Source organism: Culicoides brevitarsis, chromosome 3 (assembly GCF_036172545.1).
Source record: "Culicoides brevitarsis isolate CSIRO-B50_1 chromosome 3, AGI_CSIRO_Cbre_v1, whole genome shotgun sequence".
NCBI classification, from domain to species: Eukaryota; Metazoa; Arthropoda; class Insecta; order Diptera; family Ceratopogonidae; genus Culicoides; species Culicoides brevitarsis.
In genome coordinates, this window is record NC_087087.1 from 12,749,875 (window position 1) to 12,776,972 (window position 27,098).

Genomic DNA, 27,098 nt, shown 5'->3' on the forward strand with positions numbered 1-27,098 from the left:
CTCAAAGATTTTTTAGCTCTAAAAAGAAAAACTTTAAATTTTATTTAAAAGCGATTTAAAAGAAGTCGGCTCTCGAGTTCAAATTTTTGCATTCGAGATCGAAATTTGACTTTTTAAAAACAAATCTTCGTTATTTAGATCGATTTTTGCTTTTCGAAAAATGATTTTGAGGTATATGAACAAGTTTCAGCTCTCGAGCTTTTCGATTTTTTAAAAAGTCTAAAGTTAGCTCTTGAGTACGAAATTCATCTTATGAGGTCCAAATCTAGTTTTTAAAGTCAAAAGTTAGCTTTTAAGTTCTGAAAATAACTCTCAAGAACGAATTTCAGTTTTCGAGATCGTAATTTAGTTTACAAAACTGAAAATTAGCTCTTGAAAACGAACTTTAGTTTTCGAGATCAAACTTTAGCTTAAGAAGTCGATATTTAGCTTTTGACGTCTAAAGTTAGCTCTTAAGAATGAATTCTAGCTATCGAGATCGGAATGTAGCTCTTCAAGTGAAAAGTTAGCTCTTGAAGTCTGACGATGGCTTTAAGAACAAATTTCAGTTTTTGAGATCGGAATCTAATTTCAAAAGTCAAAAGTTAGCTTTTGAAGTCTGAGGATTGCTTTTAAGAACGAGTTTTAGTGTTAGTTTTCGAGATCGGAATCTGGTTCATGATGTGAAAAAATAGCTTTTGAAGTCTGAAGATTGCTCTTGAAACCAAATTTTGATTTACGAGATCGGAATTTAGTTCTCAAGTTTTAAAGTTAGCTCTCTAAAACCTCAGAATTCAAAAGTTAGCTCTTCAGAACAAATTTAATTTGTCGAGATCGTAATTTAGCTTTTGTAGTTTGAAGTTAGGGTTTAAAGAATAAAGTTAGCTCTTTGAAACGAATTTTAGTTTCACATTTCATCACAGTTATTTTGAGTAACTTTTAAAGTCTAAGCTTAGCTTTTCAAACCTTTTAGTTAATTGAAACTTTCGAGATCGAAATCTCTTTGAACTTTTTCTAATTACATTGCCTTCAAACAAAATTAATCAGTTACTTGATTGCCAATTGCCCTAATTTCAAAGCAAAATCCAATCAAATATTGCTCATTTCATTGCAATCTAATGGCTTCCCTTGACCTTTGCTCTTTCATGCAAACATCTTTCCAAAATCTCATTAAAATTAACTTTTCCCTTTGACAAAATAACTCCATAAATTCGAAATAACTCGAAATCCATTCCTATTCAGGCCAAAAAAGCAAATATTGGTCGGCGGCATTCAAATCTAGAACAAAGCAAACTATGCCATAGACACACACACGAAAAAACGAAACGAAACTCGAAATGATAGATAATGATAGTAGTGAGCAATAATAATTGTGACGATGCAAAACGATGCCGTTCAAATTGATTTTTCGTGTTCTATTGAAATTAGCTAATTTTGTAAAGTTGCCATGAAATGAGATTTACAAAGTTGCTGTAACGCAAACTAGTCGCCTTTTGGAGTAACGTCTGCTTTTCAATCGTCTAAAGTATGTCTGCATAATTAAAATATCTTTTTTTTTCAACCGACACCCCATCATCAATGCAACACACAAAGAAAATCCAACCAGCCAGACGAAACAATAAAAAAAACACTACATCTGTCTATCTCGCGCGATGCATATCTCAGACATGCGAAGATGTGAGGCGATACGCGAGACACGATGATGATGAGATGTCGTCATAATGATAATGAAATGCGTTGATGTGGTGTTTGATACAAAAAAAGGGTGATAATTTTTTTTTTGTAAAACGAATAATTTGAGCGCTTTTTGATTTTTTGTGAATTTTTTTTTAGTTTTCTTGAATTTTTTCCTAATTTTCTCTCAATTTTATGAGTTTTAGTTAAAATTTCAAAAACTAAAAATTAAAAATTTTTTTAAAAACTGTTATACATAACTGTTATACACAAATTTCGGAATGAATCAAAGGAATTTTCTTGAATTTTTTTTTCAGATTTTCTCTCATTCTAAGTCATAAATTAAAATTTAAAATTTTCTTACAAAAATTAAAAAAAAATCAAAAAGTCTTAGAAATTTTCAACTTTTTAAAACTGTTATACACAAATTTCGATGGACAAAAATGAATTTTTTAAATTTTTCCTAATTTTTTTCTTGGTTTTATGAATTTTTTACAAATTTAATGAAAAAATTTCTTACAGATCTTAAAAAATTTTGAAAAAAATTAAAAACTAACAACTTTCAAAAATTGTTATACACGAATTTTGTTTAGAAACAAAAGGAATTTCTTTGAATTTTTACAAATTTTATCTCATTTTCATAAATTTTAGAAAAAAATCTTACAAATTATCAAAAATTTTCTAAAAAACTTAAAAATAAAAAATATTTTAAAAACTGTTATACAAAAATTTCGGATAGACTGAAATGGAATTTTCTAGAATTTTTCTAAATTTTCTCTCACTTATGTTTTTTTTAAATTTTAGTAAAAAGTTTTTTTAGATTATCGAAAATTATTTAAAAATCATAAAAATTTAAATTTTTTCAAAACTATTATACACAAATTTAGGAGATTTTTTGAATTTTTCCAGATTTTTTTTCGTTTTCTTGAATTTTAGTTAAAAGTTCTTATAGAGAATAATTTTTTTTAGAAATTTAAAAAAAAATTTAGAAATAAAAATTTTTCTAAAACTGTTATACCTAACTGTTATACACGAATTTCAAATAAACACAAAATGACTTAAAACAATTTTTTTTCAAAATTTTTGGAAATGTCATAAAAAACGGCGCACAAAAAATGAATCAACCTCACAAATCACACAATATCCATAAAAATAATAACAACACATGATGGTAGTTACAGGTTATTAACCCCTATCTATTATCTCTTCTATTCTGTCTCTGCTACACAGACATTAAATCATATGAGCGGACGAGCCAAATCGTTCAAAGCGTCGTCGTCGTCGTGCATCAATTTATCAATTTTTTTTTTGTAGTATTTATTTTTAAAAATTTCTCTATGGCTTCTATATTAATTTAAATCGAATTAATAGATCACCACACGAATGCAACAGCAGTCATGACACCAAAATCTATTTCAACTCATTTTTTTTTGTTTGTTTTTTAATAATTTTCGATACGAGGCACTTTTGAAATGTTTTTACAGGCTATCGGTTTCAATTCGAAACGTTTAAAATTGGCAGCTATGAATTTTTTTTCCTTGTTTTGTGTTTTCATTTGGGGATTCGTGTCGGTCGGTCGTTGATGGTGTCGTTTTTGTGGTGCATTTGAGGAGAAACATGGAAAAATGTTCATTTTGGCATCAATTGTGAGTTTGGATATTGATTTTTTTTTCGGTTCTTTGATAAATTTTTAGTTGACGGTAAAATTTTTTAAAAATATTTTTTTAAAGAAAATTTTTATAAATTTGAATTTTTTGAAAATGATACTTAAATAATTCTTAAAAAATATATTTTTAAGTTAAAAATTTATTTGAAGCATCAAATTTATTACCAGATGCGGTAAAAAAAATGCGGTAATATTCAAAAAATTATTTATAAAATTATTCAAAATCTCGTGTTTTTGGCATTTAAAATTAAAAGAAATTAAAGGAAAAGTTCGAAAATTCTTTCACAATTAAAAAAATTAAATTAACTTAAAAATTGAAAGTCAAAAAAATTATTAATAAATATTTTAAAAATAATTTAATAAAAAATTCCAAAAAAATGTATTCAAAAATATTCTTAAAATTTAAAATAATTTTTAATTAAATATTTACTGAAACCAATCAAAAAAATGTATCAAATATCAATAAAATTTGATAGTTCTGTGGATTTTCAAAATTTATTTTTTTATTAATTTTTTTACATTTTTTTTTTTTTTACATAGAAAATGTTTTTTAATAATTTTATGCAAAAGTCGCCAAAAAGTATTTTTAATAAAATTGCTATTTTTGGTATTTTTTTAACAATTTTTAAACAATAACCTTACTAGAAACTCAAAACTTGTCAATTCACCTTCCATTAGCTAACTTTTATGTCATTTTTTACCAACAAAATCATTAATTTTAGATCATGTTTACCGAAAATTTACCCACGAAAAAGCATCACATGTGACTTGTCATTCGGTGTTGATGACGATCGTTGCGATTTTTTTCTCAAATTACTACCAATTGAGTGAATATAGGTTAATAAATGACACTTTTTGTCTTTTTTGGCGATTCATTCGTGGTTTTTTTTTGTGCTTGGTTCGCATGACAACGTCAAAGACTTGTGCCTTTGAGCTACGATTTTGGCATAAAAGCACTAACCTTGGCGATTAAATGTTTGTGTCTCCGTTTGACATTTATTATTATGAATTCTGCAGAATTTTTCCCACTACATGCCGTGCCACCAACAATGCAAAAAAGAACACAAAACAAAAAAAAAATGTTGTCACACACACACACACTTTTTGTTGCCAAGTTTTTACTGCACGAAGCGATTTTGTGGACCCTGCGGACGAAAAAAGGGTCAAATTGACCCTTTAAGGAGTCAGAATGACCCCTCAGGAGTCAAATTGATCTCTTAAGGGGTTAAGTTGTTCCGTTAAGGGCTTAATTTGATCTCTTAAGGGATCAACCTGATTTCCTTTTGAATTAAAAATCAACAGACCCAGAAAAAATCAATCCTTGAGGTCAATTTGATCCCTTCAAGAGATCGGTTTTGATCCCTTCCAGAGGTCAATTTGATCCCTTAACTGCCTTTTAGGTTAAGGGATGAAATTGACATCTTGAAGGGATCAAAACCATCTCTTGAAAGGATCAAATTGACCTCAAAGATTGATTTTTTGGGTCTGTTGCACTCAAGAGATCAAATTAAGCCCTTAACGGAACAAATTTGACCCGTTTTTCGTCCGTAGGGCAGAAATAAAAAAAAATGTATGAAAAACGATGAAAATTCTCTCGGCGTTTACATTGGAAACACTGCCTCTTAAATACCGCATTTAACGCTGCATTGTGTTGTGTTTTTCCCTCGTCCCCAAAATTTATTGCATTTCTAAGCAAATTTTATTCGACGAAGGACTTTACATGTCTTGTAAAAAATTTTTTTTTCACGTGTCATTACGTAACCGAGGCATTTCGAAGCTATCATTAAGTAGACTTTGTTTTACATTTTCATTCATTTTCAATGCAAACAATGATCATGACCTATAAAAATAGAATAGTGCATTGTGTGTGCAGCAAATAAGTAACTCATTTTTTTTTTGGAGCGAGCGAGCGATACGACTGAATGCACGTTTTTGAAGAAGAAATCGATAGAGTCGTAGCGAAGATGTGACATAACAACACACAACAATGCACAATTATACGACACGAGCTACGATGTAGAGTCGAAATAGGCAATGTAGGAATGTTAAAAGCTTTCAATTGATTTTATTTTTGCTTCAAAAGTGGTTGAATTGAATAAAATTGAATTATGTGGAGGACGAGTTGCGTTGAAAAAATTGGATAAATGGATTTTTTTTGGCATTTTCCATTAGTTACTACGAGAGTCGTTATTAGGATTTGTCTTTCTAGCTGGCAATTTAGAGTGTCGATGCGTTATAGAATTTGACATGGAACAGAATTTTGCGCTAGAAAGGATTTTTCTGAGAAAAATTTGGTTTTAAAATTTTTATAAATCTATTTTTGTATTTTTCACTGAAAATTGTTGAAAAATAATTTTTTTTTAATAATTTTTTTTATAAATTCTTTCTAATTTTTTTATTATATTTTAATTATTATTAATAAAATTTAAATTTAATTTAATTAAATTAATTTAAAATTTTAATTTTTATTAATAATTTAATTTAATTAATAATTTAATTCATTTAATTTAATTAATTTAATTAATTAATAAATAATTTTAAAAAAAACTAAAATAAATTAATTATTTTTATTTTTTAGAAAAAAAAATTAAATTGCATTGCTTTAAAAAAATTCTTGAAAAAAATCTGAGAAAAAGCCATTTTTAAAGACAAAAAAATCTAAAACTTTTATTAAAAAAAATATTTTTAAATTTAAAATTTTAATTTGAAATATTTCAAATCTATTTTATTTAATTTTTTTTTTGCATTTAAAAAACAAACTTAAAATTTTTATAAATTTTTTTTTGTAAGAATTTTTTTCTTATCACTTTTTTAACCTTAACTAATGCGTTAACGCTAAGAAATTCATTTTTTATCAACAAAAAATTGGATTTACCCACAAGTTCATCAAATTTCACCGAATTTTTTTGTTTCAATTCCAATAAAAACGTTATTTATGACGTCTTATGGTTCATTTAATATTCGCTGTTACAATTCATGCTTTACTTCTCACATCTCATGTTCATTCGATTTATGTTTCACTTTTCATATCATGATTTTTTTTGTCTCAATTTCGCATCAAAAGATCAGATTTGATTAAAATCCACGAAAAAATTCCATCTTTGAAGAAGTCATGTCCTTTAACCTTCTTAACTAAATTTTTCTCTCCTGAGAGCAACTTTAATCTGCGAACAAAGGAAAAAAAAATCTGCTAGGAGGAGAAAGTGAGTCATAAAAAAAAACGATGATTTGTACCGCAGAGGTTTTTTTCTTCGTATTTTTGTTAAAATTTTCTTGTGAAAAAAGACGATAACGATCATATGTAACGACTTTTTCCTACAATCCCAAGTCATTTATGAAGGCGTCCCTTCTCATCCTATCGTGAAGTCGTGAAGTGTGCTTGATACGTTTTTATTGGGTAAACTTGAACATAAAAAGTAACGAAAAAATGACTTTGAGTTCTTTCTTACGTCATTTGTGGTTAAACATTTGTTTGCTTAGGTTTCGGTTTGGGATATCTTGACCTGTTCGTTGTTAATGGAGACGCCCGTTTGCCCAAACCCACGAGCCAGAACACAACATTGACGTGCTAATTTGCAAATGACGCAATGGCTTTTTGTGTTTTCGACAGCTATATTGTTTCGATGATTGCTGCACGTTATTTATTTCTTCTATAAAAGCTCATAGAACTTATAGCTAGAGAGAGAGAGTAAGCGAAAAAAAAAATCATGACATAACATTCCAATTATTTATTTATTCACTTCTCTTTTTTTCCTCTATTTATTTTCAATAAAAAGTTTCAAAATCTTATTTTTCTGTCATGTCATATTGAAATCGTCGAGTAGGCGTGTCGAAACACAATTTTGTATGCAGTTTTCCAATTTTTGCTTTTCATCGGATTTGACTGACTAACATTTATTGTAAAAGACGCGCGACATTTGATCTTGCATTACGTAAAAAAAAACTAAGTTTCCATTACAAAAAGTGCAGTAAATGATACTTGCTCTCAAAAGATTAACTAAAAGGGAAAATAACAAGATGTCTAGACAATCGCTTGGTCGACGATGGATGGCGGCAGGTCATGATGCTTAATTGAGCGAAATTTATAATGATTTTGGATAAGATGCTTATCCGATTTGTGTTCTGTTTTCGCGGAAAAAAAATTAGTTTTTAGGTAAACAAATGTTGTTACGATGGAGAAACAATTATTATGTCTAAAGTACAGACAATGTTTTTGTAATGTCAGTTTAAAGTAATAGTCAAATAAAAGATAACAAGTAACAGTTTTTGGTTTGTTTTTGTTTTGTTTGGAGAAAGCTTAGCTATTTAAATAAAAGTTTATAAAGATAAGGCGATTCAGTTTCGGATTTGTGACTTTATCAAGTGTTTATGGAGGATTATAAGAGATCACGATTTTTGAGTATATTAGAGAGCTGAAATTTAATGAAGTGAGTCACTTACTGACTAAGCCTCGTCTTTGTGTTTTAATGTAAGTCCATTTTTCGTATGGACCCTGTATTAGTTAATTTTCACATATGTAAGTTCAAAAGGTCAAGTTAAAAGATGTAAGGTTTAAAAATGTTTTCTTGTTAAAGTTCAACAAAATTTTTTTAACTGTGTTAAGTTTTTCAGTTAAGGTATTCACATCTTTGGCGTTTAATGTGCAAGAATATATCAGGCAATCGTCGAAACCGTGTGTTCTGAATATTTTAAGGCTAATTATAAAAGTGAAGTTCTTGGTCGTGTGATAGGCTGAAGACATTTGAGTACATAATTCTCATAATGTCATCTTGGCAAAATTTCATCTGTTTCCTAAGTCAAACTGTAAGATGTATGAGAGTATCCCATTCATCATTCTTGGTATGCCAAGTATCTTATTTAATTCTTCAACTCATTATCTCTTTTAAACGATTGAACTGAGAAAAGCCTGAAAATATGCACCATCAAGCCTAGATTGGATCCCTGTAAGATCCAAGTCAGTCGATGAGTTTTGATCGATGAATTTTTACCAGACAGCATTTTTATGTCCTGATGATGAGTCAAATCCAGTAGATAAAATAAAGCATACTTATCACTCAATACTTAAAGTTTTAGTCTTTGAATATTACTCGATATATTTCTTCCTCCTATTAGGCACAATAAGTCTACTTTACTGGCAGTGAAAATTGATATCGAAAGAATTTAGAAGTTTCGTATACTTTTAAAGATATCTTGATCTGTTGAGGTCTCTGATCTGAAAAAAATACAAATTGAATGTAAAATGTCAAAATTTAAAATTTTTATTTTTTGTTAAAATACTTACGGATGGACATGAATCATCCTCAGCGGAGCATATATTTTTTAAAACCTAAAAAAAAAATTAAAAATGTCACAATTTTCTTAGCAAACTTAACTCACCTGAGTAATTAGTGCACGAACGAAAACGTCCTCCATTCAATCAATCTTTGTCAACTCTCCAACAATGTAAACTGATGATCCAGGAAGTTACACTGAAACACAAATACTTATTATTGCTTCTTCTTATTGAATGCTTTTTATAATTATAGAGCAGTTATCGTATTTTAACGACTTTGTTACGACTTTTATTTATTCAGTATAATTAACTAACCTTCTCTTTATTTTTCTTTTCAGAACGGACGGTACCGAATCTCCCATTCTGCCGGATTCAGAAACAGATGGTCATAGTGATAAACCAAAACCCAGATATGGTGAATTAGTTATTTTAGGGTAAGTTTTTTGCGGTGTGGCCTACATTTTACATTATTGCCTTATCGACTACTTCAGTAAAACACATCGTGTGATAAGGAAGTTGAAGTTGTTCCGTCGATTGTTGACAAAAAATTAATTTTATTGCATGTTTCGTTGTTTTCGCTAAATTGTTAATGAATTGCTAATTAAAAGTAAAAACATTTGTAACAAGCTGTACAAATTGTAAACATTTGTGAATGAAATTGAAAACGAAAGTGAACATGAGACGTACTTTGACAAAACAAACAAGAAAAAAAGAGCTGTAGATATCAAGCATCGTACAAAGTCCCATGTGTGCATATGTCTCAGACAATTATAATCACTACACACAGATCTGACAAACAATAAACTGTGTGCGGCAAAGAGTGCATTTACTTTATATGCTACGACGTTAAAGTATATGAGAAATGGAAAAAGTTGCAACATGTAAAAGTGAAATTGAATTTACCTGATTAGATATGATAAAAATGGCAATTCATGCTCAGATTGTAATTTCGTTTCTTTCCTTCCTCTCTGGTTGAATTGAATGTTGAATCGATATTTTTGCCACAGTACGATGATTTGATTCCAATTTCAATAAAATGATGATTGTTATGTTATGCTTTCTCATTGCTGATTTTTGCCAGCCAGCCAAAAGTATGTTGATTATATTTTGACACAAGTCGATAAACCAATCATTAATTTCGTTTGAAATGTTTTTCCGTTTATGGTTCTTTTCCATTCGTTATTGCTTGATAAATTATGAATAAATGTTTGGCTTCTGTTGATCGGCATGTGACATTTATTAGTCGTCATGGAATAGAAAAAAATTGTTTTTAGACCTTTAGGGAAGGAAGAAAATTATTCAAATGTGATTATTATCATCTAATTGGCAATTAAAGGGAATTCTGTGGGAAAGTACGTTCGTGATATGAAAAGTATAAGAAAAGAAGATAAATTATGGGTATGAAATTCTATATCAGAATCAAATTTCAATACTGAAGCAACTCATAACTTCTATTGAACTAATCAAACATATCAGAAACAATTTTTCGCTTGAACTCAGGAAACAATGTTTTCAATTTCTTGTTTAAAAATTGATCAAACAATATGAAAGATAAGACTTTCTACCGATTGTCTCAACGTTATTTTCAGCAACTTTTTATCTTTAACGTTTCACTTTCCTCTTTGCTCTTTAAAAATGAAAAACTTTACTTTATAAAATCTTCATGATAAATATCTCCCCAAATTTCATCATAATTTTAATCAATTTTCAGCAACGTGTTCTCCATTCATTCTTTCATTTACAACACACTCACCCATAAATTAGAGGGCAACAACAATAAAAATTATAATCGTAGCAATTAATCAAACCACAAAATATTTTCGTTCGTTCGTGTCGAATACATTTTTTTTTGTTTTCCTTCCACGTTAGAAAGTTTAATCCGACCATTTATCGTTGACGTAACTTTTAATAGAAATAATTTATGCTAATGTCGATCTAAACGATTCGATTAATAAATAAAATTTCTATTATTATTTTCTACTCGATTCTTTTGTGTGACAAAACAAGAACGAACTTGAACTTCGAGGTCAGTTCTATGCAAAAAAAAAAGATGAAAATAAAAACAAAACAAATTCATTGACCAGCCTTGACTTTCTTCATCTATGATTGAATGTACTTACTTGCGAACATCACGCACTCTTTTTTTCGTGTTGAAATTCAAGGATGTACTTGAGTGAACTTTGCGATAACCCAATTAGCTGCAATGCAGTTGGTGATCTAATTCTCTTATCATCGGTATGGGAATTGGCTTATCACTTATTTATTAACGTTGAATGTCATGGTCAATTGTTACAGCAGCAAATGGCAAAAGTTCGTGAAGGATCCTGTAGTTAATTTATTTGTAATGGATTCGTGGAAGCTTTGGAGGTTAAGTTCGTGGATTCGTTAAGTTTTTATGATTGGTTTGAATTAATTGGAATAGATTTTATTAGTCTTTGGTTGTTTATTGGAAACTTTGATGTCTTTTATACTTGTCTTTGATACTTAGGTTGGAGCCTTTTGGCGAATCCTCAAGGGTGGTCACTTTAGTCCATAAGATCAAACATTAGCTTTAGGTACTTTGATCTTTTAGACTAAAGGGACAATCCTTGAGGATTTGCCAAAAGGCTCCAACTTAAGTAACCGAAAATCTTGTAGCAGGAAAATTATTTAAAAGACATTTAAGTTTTCAAAAAACCACCAAAGGCTCAAAAAATCTTTTCCAATTAATTCAAACCAATCAACTATAATTTAACGAATCCACGAAATTAATCTCCAAGGCTCCAACGAAGACATTAAATAAATTAACTACAGGATACTTCACGAAGTCTATTTGTAAGCTTCATTAAGGTTCATATGCTTACTTAACTTTTGACTTAATTCCTTTCCACCCCTTTTCAGAGGCATAAGGTCGCGGTGATTTCCCTCCAACGTTGCGATGGATTGCATGGTGAGATTGCGATCAATTGTTCGAACTTCGGCATCCATACTCCGTCTCCAAGTTTTGCGAGGAGCTTCGGGTCGCCTTGAGCCCTGAGGATTCCAGAAAAGAAATTTTCTGCTAACGTGATCTTCATCGCGACGAAGTGTGTGACCCACCCAGCCCCATTTTCTTTTTTTCACTTCGATTTCGACAAGTTCCTGCTCGCATCTTTCGTGCAACTCACGGTTAGGTATCCTGTTGGGCCAGAATATTTTCAGGATCCTTCTCAGGCATCTATTGACGAATTTATATGCTTGGTTTGGAATTAATTAAAAAACCTGTTTTGAACAATTTCGGGCATCTTTTATAAGAAACTCTTCCAAAACATCTTTAGGCTTCTAAAGTGCTTCTTATGAGCTTAAAAATAACTATCTATGAAAAAAATTTTTAAAGCAGTAAATATTTCATCAAGTATTTTTCAAAAAACTTACCATAACTTACTTACTTTTGTTCACAGTTCACAGAAACTTATTTTTTTTTTAAATTAAAAGTAGGTACTATTTTACAAACTTGTTTTTCTCTTTCCTTGTCCGAGAAACGTGTAATAAATCCATGTGTGTTTGTCCATCCTCTCGGCTGAAGTTTTAAAATTGATGAGTTCATCGTATGGCATCAACATCATCGTCTTACGATCAATTAAAGAAATCGAGGAAGAAAGAACAAAAAAAATAACAATTCAATAACTTTTGTTTATTATTATTGTTATTAATAAAATCCCAACATTTCGAGGATTTGTACAAAAACATAAATAATTTTGAGCATTAACACGTGCATCTGGACAAATGAAGAGAGGAAAAAAACCGAAGAAGAAGAAGTAATCGACCTGAAGTTTACTACGTCGTAGCGCAACCATTACGAACATTAACTATTATCGAGATTCGTGTTTTTCTCCATTCATTGTGTGTAAATGTTAAAAGAAGAAAGAATCTCTATTATGTGTACTTTTTTTTTTGTATCCATCCATTTCATAAAATAGAAGAAAAACAGGTTCTTCTTTGTTTTTTTACTCTCCTGAATGTAATTTCTAAGCAATAGCAGATTGTATCGCGCCTCGTATTTCTTGCGCTAAGCAGAAAAAGTATGTCCATGATTTGTTGAACTTTTCGACGAAGAAAACAAAGAGCGTTAGAGCCTTCGAAAGATTGATTAAGATTAAAGCTTTACTCGGTTCATTATGGGCAATGAGTTGGCTGAGCACGTGTTACTAACGAAGTTTACCAAGAAAAAAAAAACAAAACAAAAGTTTTTGATCAATTTACGAAGATCTAATCCGTAAATTAATTGTTTTAACAAATTACAAGAAACACGAAGACTTGAAGGGAATGGAAGACAAATGTTGTGGGAATTAATCATTTCTTTTTTATTTCGCGGTGAGGTTGAGTTTGAGTCTTTTCATGACACGAAAGATCATTCTTGAGATTAAAGTTTTTTGATGGATTAAATTGTGTAAAAAAAAATTGTTAAAAATTAATTAATAATTTCATAAAAAAAAATATTTTTTTCTATTAAAATATAAAATTAAAAAAATAACAAAAATAGTTAAAAAATAAATTTATAAATAAATAAATTAAAATTTAATTAGGAATTTATTAATTAAAATTAAAAATTTAATTTTTTCAATTATTCTTTTTTAAAATTAATTTTTGACGATAAAAATTGATCTAAAATTCAATTTAAGAATTTTCAGATTTTTTTTACATTTTTATAAGAAATTGTGTTCTTAAATAAATATTTTAAGTTGTTTACGTAACTTTTCTTAAGTGCCATAACAATTATGTCGCCTTCTCTAAGGCTTCTTTAAATTTCTTTTTGATGTTTTGTTGCAATATTTTATAATCTCATTTGATAATTGCTTTAAAAAAAAATAAAAAAAATCACTCTTACCGTTATTGAATGGCACTTGTCACAAGACTCCGTGGCGCAACGGTAGCGCGTCTGACTCCAGATCAGAAGGTTGCGTGTTCAAATCACGTCGGGGTCACAAATATTTTTTTCTTTAATTTTTTTCTATTTTTTTTTACCATTTTTTTAATGTCTTAATTTAGAATTTATTAAAAATTTAATTAAAAATAATTTTTTAAAGAATTTTTTTTACAAAAATCAGTCGAAATCTTTAATGAAAAGCTTTGAAAAATTTAAAAAGAAAAAAAAATATATTAAAAATTAGTTTTTGTAAAAAATAAGAAAATTCAATCAAATATTTGAAAAAAATTAAAATAAAAAAAATTAAAAAAAAATTTAATTTCAAGAAAAAATTAAATAAAAAAAAATAATTAAATTAAAAATTAAATAAATTAATTAAAATTAAAATTTTAAAAAAAAATAAAATAAAAAAATTAATAGTGAAAAATTTTCAAAATTAAACAAAATTTCATGAAAAACTATCATTTAATTTTTTTAATTATTTATTTTTTTTCTATTTGTCAAAATTTTGAGTTTATATTTTTCAAATTCGAACTTTGTATGCAATTAATTATTAATATTAATTAATTAAATCTTTAAAAAAATATTTTGAGACCAATTTTCACATAAAAGATTTAAAAAATAAAGAAACTCGATAAAAAATAATTTTCTAATGAAATAAAAAATTAAATAATTTTTTAATTATTAAAATAATAATTTATTAAATTTTAAAAAAATTAACAAAAATTTATAAAATTAAATTTAAATTAATTATTAAAATTGAAAATAAATAAAATAAATTTTTGATAATAATTTACAAAAAATTTTTTTTTTATTTTTCAATAATTTAATCAAAATAATTTTTTAACATAAAATTTTTCACTTACTTCTTCCAGATATAATGGCTTTCTGCCGCAAGGAGACCGAGGACGTCGCCGTTCCAAATTCGTGCTCCACAAACGAACAGACCCCAATGGTGTAAAACGTTCAAAACACTACATAGTACAATCGCCACAAACATCACAAGCCATATTAGACACGACGCAGCACTCAATATCGTACACGTTATCGCGAAATCAGGCAGTCATCGTGGAGTATAAGGAGGACCCAGAAACGGACATGTTTCAGGTGAGTGTTGCCGAGCGAGAGCCATAAAAGTTTACAAGCGGCCCAAAAATTAAACGACGACGACGAACAATAAAAAAAATTGCGCTGCTTTTATTTCCCACAAAGGCAGAACTCTAAACCGTGCCTCTTTGTGTTGAAATTTTTTTTTTTATTAAAACGCAACTTTTGTTTCATATTTTTTTCCATACCATATCATTTGAGTGCTTTTGAATAAAAAAAATTTATATACGACGCGTACGTGAGACGATTGCAAAATTTTTGTGTACTACGCGGTAATTTAATAGCGACTGAGCGGCGTTGATATTCTTACGATCTTGCTATTAATAAATCTTCTACAAAAGTCTGAGACCGATTTATTAATTTATCTCGCTGCGATTTTGCGTTGTAGTAAAAAAAATATTTATTTATGAATGAATTAATGAAAAAAAAAACTGCAATCGACGCGAAAAAAAAGAAGAATGACAACTATTCGAGGTAATTTTTTAATTAATCAGCACTCGAAACGTCGTTCGTCTTCTTTTTTTCGTCATTAACGCAGTGCTACGTGCATACCAATGAAGAGGAAAGTAAATAAATCGATTAGACCAATTTATTTATTTACCTCGATCGTTAGCTTTTCTTTGCTTTTTATTCAATGAACGTTCATTTATTTTGATAAAATGATGAGATGAAATGAATTTGCCACCCACGCAGAATTTTCTTCTCTTTGTTTCGTCGACAATTTCACTTAAAGAGACGAAAAAAAGGTCCATTCTAGGAAAATTTCTTGTTGTTTATGAAATTGACTTATTATTTTATATTGGATTCAGTTCAATGGACGACGATGGGTGATGAAAAGGCATGACAACGGACCGTCATTATGATATTTGGGGATTGACAAGGTTTTATGAGGAGAGAAAGGTTCAAATGGTCAATTAATGATGAAAGAGCTTTTATCTAGAATTTGAAATAATTTTTTGTGTAAAATTTGAATATTTCGATTTTTAACTAAAGTTTAATGTAAAGTATGCAATGAACATCACATTTGATATTCTTTCATTTTTGACTAATTTTTTAGATATTTTTGTTATTTTTGACTTCAGAAACCTTCTGATAGATATTTAGAACAAATTACCATTAACTACTAAATGATTTTTAAAACCAAAGCTTAAGTTAAAGCGTTACAAACTTTGTACGGAGTTCAAGTTCAATCAAATTTTGTAACAACTTAACTCAAGATTTGGTTTTAAAAATCGGATTTCGAAAATCATTACATTCTTTATTTTAAATTGTTCTAATTATCTATTAGAAGGTTTCTAAAATTAAAAATAATAAAAATATCTGAAAAATCTGTCAAAAATTAAGAAATATCAAATGTGATGTTCATTGCATAGTCGAGTTATAAAAATTTAGTTAAAAATTAATTTTAAATATTCAAATATTGCATGAAAAAAATGTTTCAAATTCTAGATAAAAGATTTTCTGAAACTCTTTGAACATATTTTCAATCACCCACTCCCTCTTGTTTCTTTCTCTTAAGTCTTGTTCTTATCAACCATTTTTATTTTTAACTAGAAATCAATTTATGGATCAAAAAGAGATTTATTTTCAATTTTCTATAAGATCTATCAATTTCTCTAGGTTAATATTGTTTGCGAATCTAGAAACGACTTAAAGAAGTATTTCTATGAAACTCGAGGGGAGAATTTAAGGTTTAAAAAAATCTTTTTAAACGAAATAAAATATCTTACAAGTCTTTGAAAATGATTTTTATCCTTTTTTTATAAATGATTTTACTTTTATCTTCAAGGTCTGGATCTCAAACTCTTGATTTAAGAGTTTAAGAAACATTTTTAGTATTTACTTGGGTTACCCGTAGACTTCGTTCTACGAACCCGATGAATTTTTTTCGGAAATTTACTCTCAAAACTATGCAATCAATTTGACTTGAAAGTGCGATGAGTTTTATTTTTTAATAAAAGCTCAATTAAGGACTCATAGGTATCTTTTTGGTAACTTTTCGAAACCAAAACTTTCCTTACACTAAGCCTGATAGGCTCCAAAAGCTCCTAAGAAGATTTGTGTAGAAGAGTTTGAGTAAAAACATTTCAAATTTCGAAAATTTCTAACGAAAAAAGTCTTTTTTGACCAATTTTTCATAAATTTTCAATTAAAATTTGGTTAAAAATAATTTTAAAAGTAAAAAATAATTAAACTCACAATTTTGAGTGAAAAAATTCATAAAAACAGCTCATTTTATGCCTTTTTATTTTTCTATACAAAGACTTTCCTTCTTATCTTGTCAGAAAAATCCATCTAGTTACCATCACTTATGATTATCTCTTCCCGAAAAATCCATTAGCCCACATCACCTTTCTCAGTTCACGATAGAAACTGAAAAATTTCTCAGTAATTTCCATCAACATCACGTCAACATCCTTTATAAATTTTTTTTCTGACATATTTTATGTGTCTTTTTTTCCTTGTTACTGCCAACCTTTGTGACCTTGTAACCGGAATCTCTCTCCATAGATAATGATAATAAATGTTCATGACACGTGTAAAAAAAGCAGAAAAAAAATAGAAAGCATAGCAACGAAAAATCGAACAAAAAAATTAAAACCCGATCAATCATCGAAAAAAATAATTTTCTAGCTTTGTTTACCTTAAGCGCAGAGGAAACTCTGATCAAGGCCGAATCGCTGATGCAATGTAATTAATAGAATGATCTCATATTTTTTGTTTGCTAATGGTTGTAATTAAATTTCAAACTCGAAGCGATTTTGATTCAGACACAAAATTAAAAGCGCATCGAAAACTGCATCAAAGTTGCAGTTCAGTCCATCATTTCGGACAATGACCATATAATTAGCATGTCTGTTATGCCTCTCGCCTGCTCTCTCTTGCTTTTTATCTCTCGTTCCCTTTGTGTGTAATTTACTGATTGACAACAATGCCACACAATTTTCTAGCAGCACATAAACACACCGGGAACGCGCATTCAATTTACTTGTCTGATAAATTGTGTAAATTTTTGTGCATGTGAATTTATAACAACAACAATGTTTACTGTACAATTTACTACTGCTGAGGTGAACCTTTTTTTTTTGAGGCGTTGTTCGCGCTAAAAATCATAATTTAGCTTTTTGAATAATTTTTTGCCATATTTTGAAGAGAAAATTGCATTTTTACAAATGAGGAGTATCAAATTGTGAAGTGAGGAGTACGAAAATGTTGATTTTGACTAAAAACTCATCTAAACTGAACTAATTTATTTGATAAATAATCTTTTAGGTTATAAGGAGTATAAAAATGAAAAAATTTTATACTTTGAGGAGTAAGAAAAGGTTAGACTGACTTTTTCTTACTCCTCAAAGCCCAGAAAATGTCCTTAATTTCAATTTTTCATGATCAAAAAGATAATTCGTCAAAAATTTCATAAGTTTTTCCTCAAAATACTAAAATTTCACATTTTAGTACTCCTCACTTCACAATAAGGTACTCCTCATGACTGACTTCAGCCAATTTTTTCAGAATTTCTACAAAATGCGGTTGAAAAATCATAATTCAGCTCAGTGAAAAGTTTTTTCAGCCACATTTTGAAGTTTGAATTTTATTCATGAGGAGTACAAAAATGAGAAATGATATCTTGAGGAGTAAGAAAATGTCAGCTTTAAGTATTTTTCAGACTCAAGATCTTTAAAAGATCAACATAAGTTTTTGAATAATAAAATATCACATTTTTTACTCCTCACTTCACAATAAGGTACTCCTCATGACTAGTTTTAGCAACTTTTTTTCAGCATTTCTTTAAAAAGTGGTTAAAAGTCATAACTCAGCTCTGTGAATAACTTTTTTTGCATCATTTTGAAGAAAGAAAAAAAATTAATTTATGAGGAGTATGAAATTGTAAAATGAGGAGAACGAAAATGTAAAAAAAATAACTTGAGGAATAAGAAAATGTCAGCGTCAAATTTTCTTCCTCCTCAAGGCCTATGAATTGTCGATATGAGTTCTTAAATTAAAAACATATCACATTTTTGTACTCCTCACTTCACAATTTGATACTCCTCATAACGAATTTCATCATAAATCCAGTTTTTTCTTCGAAATGTGGCAAAAAATTTAATATTTCAATTCTGTGAATAATTTTTATTCTTTTGAATCTCGCTTCGAGTCATATTCATGTTTCATCATAGCAAAAAAAAAATCGAGGAGAGTCGTTTTTTTTTACGAAACATGACATTTACTGGATGTTCATTCACACCTCGCACGAAATCAAAGGCGCAATAACTCAACATTTACTACGCAACCCTTTATCTAGCGCGCGTTTAAGTACTTCTTCCATGAATGTGTTTCTTTGTTGTGTCGAATCTACGTGATTTGCGCGCCATGTGAGTTCATTTACTACGTTTTTTGTTGCTTCTTCTTGGCAATACAAAGACCAACAATAATAACAGCATCTCTGGCAGTAACAAAAAAAAAAGAAGTGTAAGAAATCGTGGTGTTGTTCTCGTTCTCGTTTCTAAGTAGAGAGAATTTTTTCGGTTCAATACGCTACTAAGCAACCACACGCAAAGGAAGAAAAAAATTAAATTCTTTTTTTAGTCTTTGACAGAGGTCGACTAAAGTGCATTTTATGGGTGAACTTTTGACATGAAAATTTTTTAAGACATGTGTTTTTAGAATTTTTTGGATTTTGACGTCTAAAAAAGGTCAATGACCTTCTTGAAAGTTATGAAAAATTAACTTGAAATTTTTAAGTGATTTTTTTTAAACAATTTTAGGGTTTGAAAATAATAAAATATGCGTAAAAACAAAAGTTTTCTTACTTTTACTTTAAAAAAAAATAAATAAATATTTAAGTAAAAAGAAGATCAATAATATTTTAATATAAAATTGAAAGTTAGTAAAATTTGAGGGTTTTGAGTTATTTTTTGTTTTTTTCAAAAAACGAAAGGGTTTTCATATTTTTTGAATAATTAATAAATAATTGTTAAGTCAATTTTTTAATTTTTTTCAGAGAAACAAAAAGTTTTTTATGCAAATCTCGCTTTAGATTTTAAAAGAAATAAAATAAATTTGAAGTTTATTGATAAAAAATTCTTTAAAGCAAAATTTGAACGAAAATTTAGAAATTTTTTTATATATTTAATTTAAAATTATTTTTTTTTAAATTTAATTTTGTTCTTTAAAAAAATTAAAAAATAATTTAAAAGTAAAAATATATAAAAAATAATTAAAATTATTTTAATACTATCACAAACTATCACAACTGGGGCCAAAAAGGTCCAGTTGACATTGGCATAATTTTAGAGAAAGAGATTCATTCTGTACTTAGATCGCAACAAGACAAGTCGAACAAATAAAATTTATAAATTCACAAAAATGAGTTCTCGCGTTTCTGTTGTGGACCTTTGGATTTATTACAAACGAATTACAATTTTATTCAAATTAATTTTAAATTAATTCTTTAAATTTGAATTTTAATTCAGAAAAAATTTTGAAGCCGAAACATTTTTTAAATTGTTTGTGAAAATTGATATTTTAGAGTACTTAAACCCTAATTTCATCTCTATTTATTGAATTCAGCTTATTTTTTTATTTTGCTTATCTGAAGCTCTAATTCCTCCAAAAATTCACTTTAGATAAACTCAAAGAGAAAAAAATTTCTTTAAATTTAGAATTAAAATTTTAAACGACAGACCAAAACCTCCCAAATTTTCTTCAAAAAAATCATTTAAAAATTTTTTTCACGACCATCAAACCGCATTATCTTCCTATAAGCAGTTAATAACGTTCTTTTTTTGTTCTTTACTCCGAATCGGCATGTATCCACAACAACAATGTCGTTGGATGCAAAACAAGATCTAATAACACAAATTCTCGTTTCTTTGAAGCACCTTCTGTTTTTGTCTCTTTCTGTTACGTTTTCATTTTTTTTTAATCAGACATAATCAAATCGTGCCTGCCTCAAATTTCAGACAAAAACAAGAGATTTTTTTTTTGGTATCACATTCCTCAAATATTTGATTTTTGTTCTTTTTTTGTTTTGTTGTCTTGTCTTTGGCGTTGTTTACTAACAAGAATTCTGTTATGAGATTTTAATCACAGAGTGTCAAGTGTTGTCCCTTGATTGCTCGTCTCGCAATAAATAATCAATCATTTTAGCTTTACTTTGACTTTTTTCGTTTTTTATGAATGAAGTCGTCTGCCTACCTTCTGAGTTGACTAAAAATCAAAAAAAAAAAAAAATCGAAAAAAATTGGGTTGATATCCATTTTTAGTGCATTCATGTTTAAAAATTTTTTTTAATGATGATTTGTTACAATTTTTTATTTATTTTTTTTTGCAGGTGGGTCGATCTTCAGAGCAACCCATAGATTTTGTCGTCATGGACACGTTACCGGGCGACAAAAAAGACGCAAAAGTGCTCCAAAGTACAATTTCACGTTTTGCCTGTCGTATCTTAGTGGATCGCAACGAGCCGTACAAGGCGAGAATTTATGCAGCTGGTTTTGATTCGAGCCGAAATATATTTTTAGGGGTAAGTAACTGACACACTTTCGTGATTTAATTTAATAATTTTTCGGGCACAAAATGCGATTTATTTTGATTTTTCATGAAAAACTTGAGGGGAAAAAATTTACGTCGAAATTTTCGGTTGCGTGAAAATTTAAAGACGCAAAAAGCCAGACGATGCATTTGCAGACGACGCGCAATATTTCAACAAAAAAGTACTCGAGTGTGTGAGAGGAGGGAATTACAACAAAGAGAGTCTGTTATCAAAACAAACAAAAGTAAATTTCTGTGTGTAAAATAATTTCTTGTGTTTGTGTGAGTTGCAATGTTTGTGTTTGATGCTGGTGAGTAGCTAAGAATGTAAATTTTAAGGGTAAACAATGCAATGTAACGCTCGAAATATTTAATTAGGAATGGAAGTAATCTTTGTGAGAAATTTACTTTTTCGGACTTTAAATAGAATTTTTATAAAGAAATTTTTTCGAAGAAAAATTTTCGAATTTGGAAGATTTTCTTTTAAAATTAAATATAAAAATTCATAGATTTTCATAATTTTTAAAAAATATTTTCCAAAAATTTTTTACAAATAAGATATACTAAAATTTGTTCTCAAAAAACGTTTTTTTAAATTAAATTAAATTAAATATTCAGAGGAAAATTTATATGAAAAATAAATCAAAAAGTAAAGTATTTGACTTGAACTATTAATTTTTATTAATTAATTTTTTTTTAATTTAATTTTCTGTTTCAATTCAAATTTTTAGTTTTTTAGCCTTTATAATTTTTTAAAAATATTTTTAAATACATTAACAATTCCATATTTGATAAAATTTGGAACAATTTTTTTGAAATTCTCTAAATTTTTTACAATCTTACGTAATTTTTAGTTTTATTTTTAATTTTTTTCCTAAAATAATTTTTTATTTATTTATTTTTTTTTTATTTAAATTTAATTTGTTTTTTGTAGTAAAATTAATTCTTTTTATTTTTTTTATTTATTTTTTAAAAATTTAAAAAATAAATAAATTTTAAAAAAGTTATTTGTCTAGAAGGTCAAATTAATTATTTTATATTTTAAATTTTTCATATTTTTTTATCAAATTTTTATAATTTTTTAGATTTTTGAATTAATTTTTATCCAAAATAATTTTTTTTACTCATCAATTCACAACAACAGCCAAAAATGTTACTTTAGAAGCTCATATTTGGAGAATTTTTTCATTTTTAATAATTTTTTTTTTATTTTTGAACCATTTATCGGAATTTTTTTTATCAAAATTAGGATTTTACGAAATCAAAGAAATTAAGAATTGAAAATTTCTCAAATTTTTTTTCTTAAAAGTTAAAATTTTCAAAATATTTTCAAAAATTTCCTTAAAATGTGTCTCAAAATCTAATTTTTGAAATAAATTTTCATTAAATTTTAACTGTTTGACATTTTTTCTTAAAAAAAAATCTTTTTTAAAAATCCTTGATTCTACTTTTAAGCTTCGAAACGTAATTTCTTCGCAATTTAGCTGAGGACAAAGAAATTTCTGATCATCTCGTATGCAAAGTTTACTCCTCACAAAGTCTCTTGAATCAACATTTGCTTTTAAGTAAGTTATCAGTCTCATCTCAGAGTCACATATTTTGTCATCTTCCGAGACAAGGTGAAATTTTAATCCCAAAACATCCAAATCCGCGTAAATTCTCTCACACTCACGTTCAAAATGTCACGTTCCACAAATTAAATGGGCTAGATTTACGTTTCTGAATGGGCCCTTTTTCTTCTTCGTCTTTTGCTTGTCATCACCAAACAAATGTTCCCGCTCCATCCATCCAGCATGTCTAAATAATTAAATTTGAAAGATTTAACAAAATTTATGAGAAGCGACCAACGGAAAAACGTGTGGTTTTTTATTACAAATTTTCGTTTCAGTAAATTCCGAAGTTAGTCAACAACTTTTTTTGTCTCTCGTTTTTTTTTTGCTGTAAAAATAAATCTCGTCATAAAAACCATTTGAAAAGTTTGTATTTTTTGGAGAGAGAGAGCGACAAAAATTTAATCGTGTGATGATTTTTTGTGGCCTCAAGTTTGGAGTGGTCTGAAAATGGAGCCTGTTGAATTGAACAAAGGATCAACTTTTTTTTTGTTTTTAATGAAAATAATTCTCCTTTATTTCTGTCTAGTCGGATTTTGGGACGACAAAAAAAAGTTTCGTCAAAATGAATGAATGAAAATCCAAAGAGAAAACAAAGGATAAAATTATAATGAAAGGAAAGTGTGGAAGAATAAAAAGTGACAATATTTGATTCAGTGCGCAAAAAAGTGGTTAAAAGGACGGTAAATGATGAAAATAGGACAAAAAGTGATGGATTTAGGGAGTTTGACATGTTTTTTCAAGGATATGGAAATGATTTTCATTGTTTTTTTTACATTTTTTGTTAGATTTTAATTTTTTTTAGGTTAGATCGGATCTAACTAAATTTAGTTCATAAAAATTCTCACAGAGGGCGTTTCAAAAAAATATTATTTTTGGGTTATTTTAGAAAATTTTCATATGAACAAAAATTATCAAAAATTTTGTTAAATATTCTCTTATTTATTTTTTTAAAAATATCAAAATTTTCAAAAATTTTTAAAAAGTAAGAAAAATTTATTCTAAATAAATTTATTTTTTTTTAAATTTCGAAATTTTCGTAAAAAATTATTTAGAATAAATTTTTCTTACTTTTTAAAAATTTTCGAAAATTTTTTTCGTTTAAAATTTTCAATTTTTTAAAGAAAAATATTTTTTTCTCTTAATTTTTTAAGTTTTGAGTACAAAAACAGTTAAAATTCTTAGAAATTCTAAAAATTTTAAATACCTTTGACATTTTTAGTTTTTGGTACAGAAAATTTTTCACAGGGGGCGCTTTAACAAACATTTTACTGTAGCGCCTCTTTTATTTTGCGTCTATTTTTAGAACTAATTTATAAATTTTTTCCTGTTTTTGATGAATTTTTTAAGTAAATTATAAGAAAAGCCAGTGATTTTTTTAAAATTTATTTAAATTCAAAGGTTTTTCATAAATTTAGAGTTTTTAGTGGACTCTTCAGAAATCCAATAATTTGAAAAAAAAATTTAAAAATTACTTTTATTTCTCAAATTTGAAAATTTTGAAAAAAAATTGAAAATTTAAGATTTTTTTTCAATTCCATACAAAAATTTTACCTTAAAATATTCAGAATCCAAAAAAAATGCTAACTAAAAAAAATCGTAAAACTCATAAAGATTATTACATTTTTTTGTGAACTTTATTACTATATTACTCACACAACATGCATCCCAGAGTCGTCATCATCAAACGATTTTTTCCTGCTAAATGTTTTCGTCACATGTTTCCAACCGTGTAGAATGTTCTTTACATTACCAAATTTGACTTTCCCATGACAGAATTTCATTTTATTTTTATTAAATTTTTTTTTCTGTATGTAACTCGGAAAAATGTAGGTCACCATCGCATCGTTTCAACAACGAAACTACATCCAAAGATTGACATAAAATATCTTTTTTCATAATTTTTCTGGATACATCAAATTTTTTTTTACAACTAAACATGAAAAGACTTTGTTAAAATAAAATTAAGATTTTGTTTGAAATTCGAGTGAAATGTGAGTGATGTCGACTTGACGTTTTACTAAAAAAACTGAAGTTAAATTTAAAATAGAGAAATTTTTCGTAGAAGATCAAAGTACGTCGCGATGTAATTAAAAACTGTATCTTCTCGGGTAATATTAATTAATTTATTTATGTGCGAAATTGCTAAACATCGATCTTTAAACGATAAAAAATTGCGTTTATCAGTCATTGCCTTTTATGCCTTTTTTTTATACTCCGTCTCGTCATCAGGTCTGGCAGTAAAATTCCACGTCTGTCGAGTTGAGCAACGAGATGAGTTCAAAGCAGCCATGTACAAATGTTTTGTATAAATATTTGTGAATTTAATTAGAACAGCATCGTCTTCTTCTGCCACATATTACAACGACGAATGGCGGCAACGGCAGTGATGAGAAACGAACGCAACTCTTGTGAAAATAATGTGGGACAGTATGTAAATATTCACTCGTTTATTATTATTATTATGAGTGAATGGCGAATAAAGGAAGTGTTTTAATAGTGTTTCAAATATCACACTTATTTCGCACTCACACTCGACTGCGTCTGCTGCCTATTCTAAGAATTCAAAGTGAAAATATATCGTCGGTCGTTTATTTCTGGTGCAAACCATTTTCGAGTGTTTGTTCGGTGAAATTGTAAATGTCTGGGAAATTATTTGTCTTTTGGGATTCGCAATTGTACGAAGTTTGATATATTATTTTGCATGGATAACAAAGACATTTGAGACTATTTGTATAATGAATGTACATGAGATGAACATTCCATTGCACAAACAATAAAAAGAATTGGACAATACCATCTTGAAAACAAGTGAAATGCGTGTTAAGGTAGTTCTGTTAAATAGACGCAGATCTAAGGAGGCGCTACGGTAGAAAAAAAAATTAGAAGCGCCCTCAGTGAGAATTTTTTCGAATTTTTAATAATTTTTGAGGATTAGAAGAAATTCTCACAGAGGGCGCTTCGGAAAAAAATTGAAAGTAGCGCCTCTTTAGATCTGCGTCTATTTTCAGAACTAACTTAACACACATTTCAAGTAATTTCAACTATTTTCCTAAAAATTTTTTTTATTGTGCAAATATTAAAAATTTCTCATACTTTTCCTGTTCGAAAACCTTTTTCTAGCTAAATCTGATATCTTACAAAAATTTCTAATGAGATTTTTAAACCGAAACTTGAGTTATAGCGTTTCATGGATTTTGAGTTTCGATTTTTCGAAAGAAATTTAAAATCCATTTGAAACGAAATAACTCAAGATTTGGTTCAAGAAAATTTTTGAGATTTTGTAAGTGAGACCAGCTGAAGATTTTTGAACAGAAAAATTAGGACAATGTATGGAAAAATTTGTTGAAAATTAAGAAAATTGATATTTTTAGGGTTAATTTATCAATAAAGGACCCAAAATACAATTTTGTTTAAAAATTTCATTAATTACATACCCAATAGGGTCTTAGGCCCTGGGGTCTTAAAAATAAGTTTCTCAAACTTTATCACGGAGAAATTCCGAAATTTTTATATTTTAGAAAAAATAAAAAAAAAATGAAAAATATTTTTTTTTTTCAAAAAATAAAATTTTCTTTTGGAAAAAAATTTAAAAAAAAGGAAAAAAAAATTTTTTTTTCAAAAAATAAAAATTTCATAAAATTTCCATGGAAAAGTTTGAGGGCCTTATTTTCAAAACCTCAGGGCCTTAAAAAATGTTATTTCGTCCCACTGGGTAATTTTAAGAGTAAATTTTTGTTTCGAAATACAAAAAAAAAACTTTCCACAAGTAGAACGAAGTCTACGGGTCCTTTAATTTATGACAAATGTCACCCAATCCAGCACATTCCCAGCTATATTTTTCTTCGCGTGACAATCAATGGTTCGAGTCACTTTTTATTGCAAACATTTTGATATGTTTATTATGAACGACAATAATAACATTTTTATGCTCGAAAGTACTTTTTATTTTATTGTTATGAGTCTATCGCTTTTCCCGACATTTTTACATTGTAGAAAATTACCAATCAATATCGATCGTTTCAATTTTTAATAAATGGAAAATTTTTCGATAAACCCAAAAAAAGAAATCCAGCTTTAACAATGATAAATTAAACTTCCGCTGTGACATTTTTCCTCGCATCATGTCACATCACCCAGCGAGCGACACGGATTAGGGTGAGATTAAGTAAAAATTCTGTCTTAATTTTGAACGTGGGCGACCTTTTCCTTGTTTTTCCTTTTTGACAACGAGATTTGGAGAAAAATTGAGGTTCTAATGGGTTAATATGAGCGCATGTGAAAGTTTACGAAAAGATTATCCTTTAAAGCGATATTTTTCACTCGAATTACTCCTTTTGAGGCTCCGTTTTCGTTACAAATGAAAAGAAT

General features: G+C 28.1%; 1 protein-coding gene and 1 non-coding gene across 2 annotated transcripts in view; both read left to right on the top strand.

Moving 5' to 3' along the window:
* Positions 1–27,098, top strand: part of LOC134835929 (protein pellino) — a 40,606-nt gene that overhangs the window by 9,839 nt on the left and 3,669 nt on the right. Inside the window, exons 2-4 of the mRNA XM_063850955.1 lie at positions 8,930–9,025; positions 14,352–14,583; positions 20,918–21,109. Of these exons, the coding sequence (XP_063707025.1) occupies positions 8,930–9,025; positions 14,352–14,583; positions 20,918–21,109 (520 nt within the window). The remainder of the gene's footprint in view (positions 1–8,929; positions 9,026–14,351; positions 14,584–20,917; positions 21,110–27,098) is intronic.
* Trnaw-cca (transfer RNA tryptophan (anticodon CCA)) lies at positions 13,463–13,534 on the top strand. Its single transcript has one exon. It is a non-coding gene; the product is annotated as a tRNA-Trp (tRNA).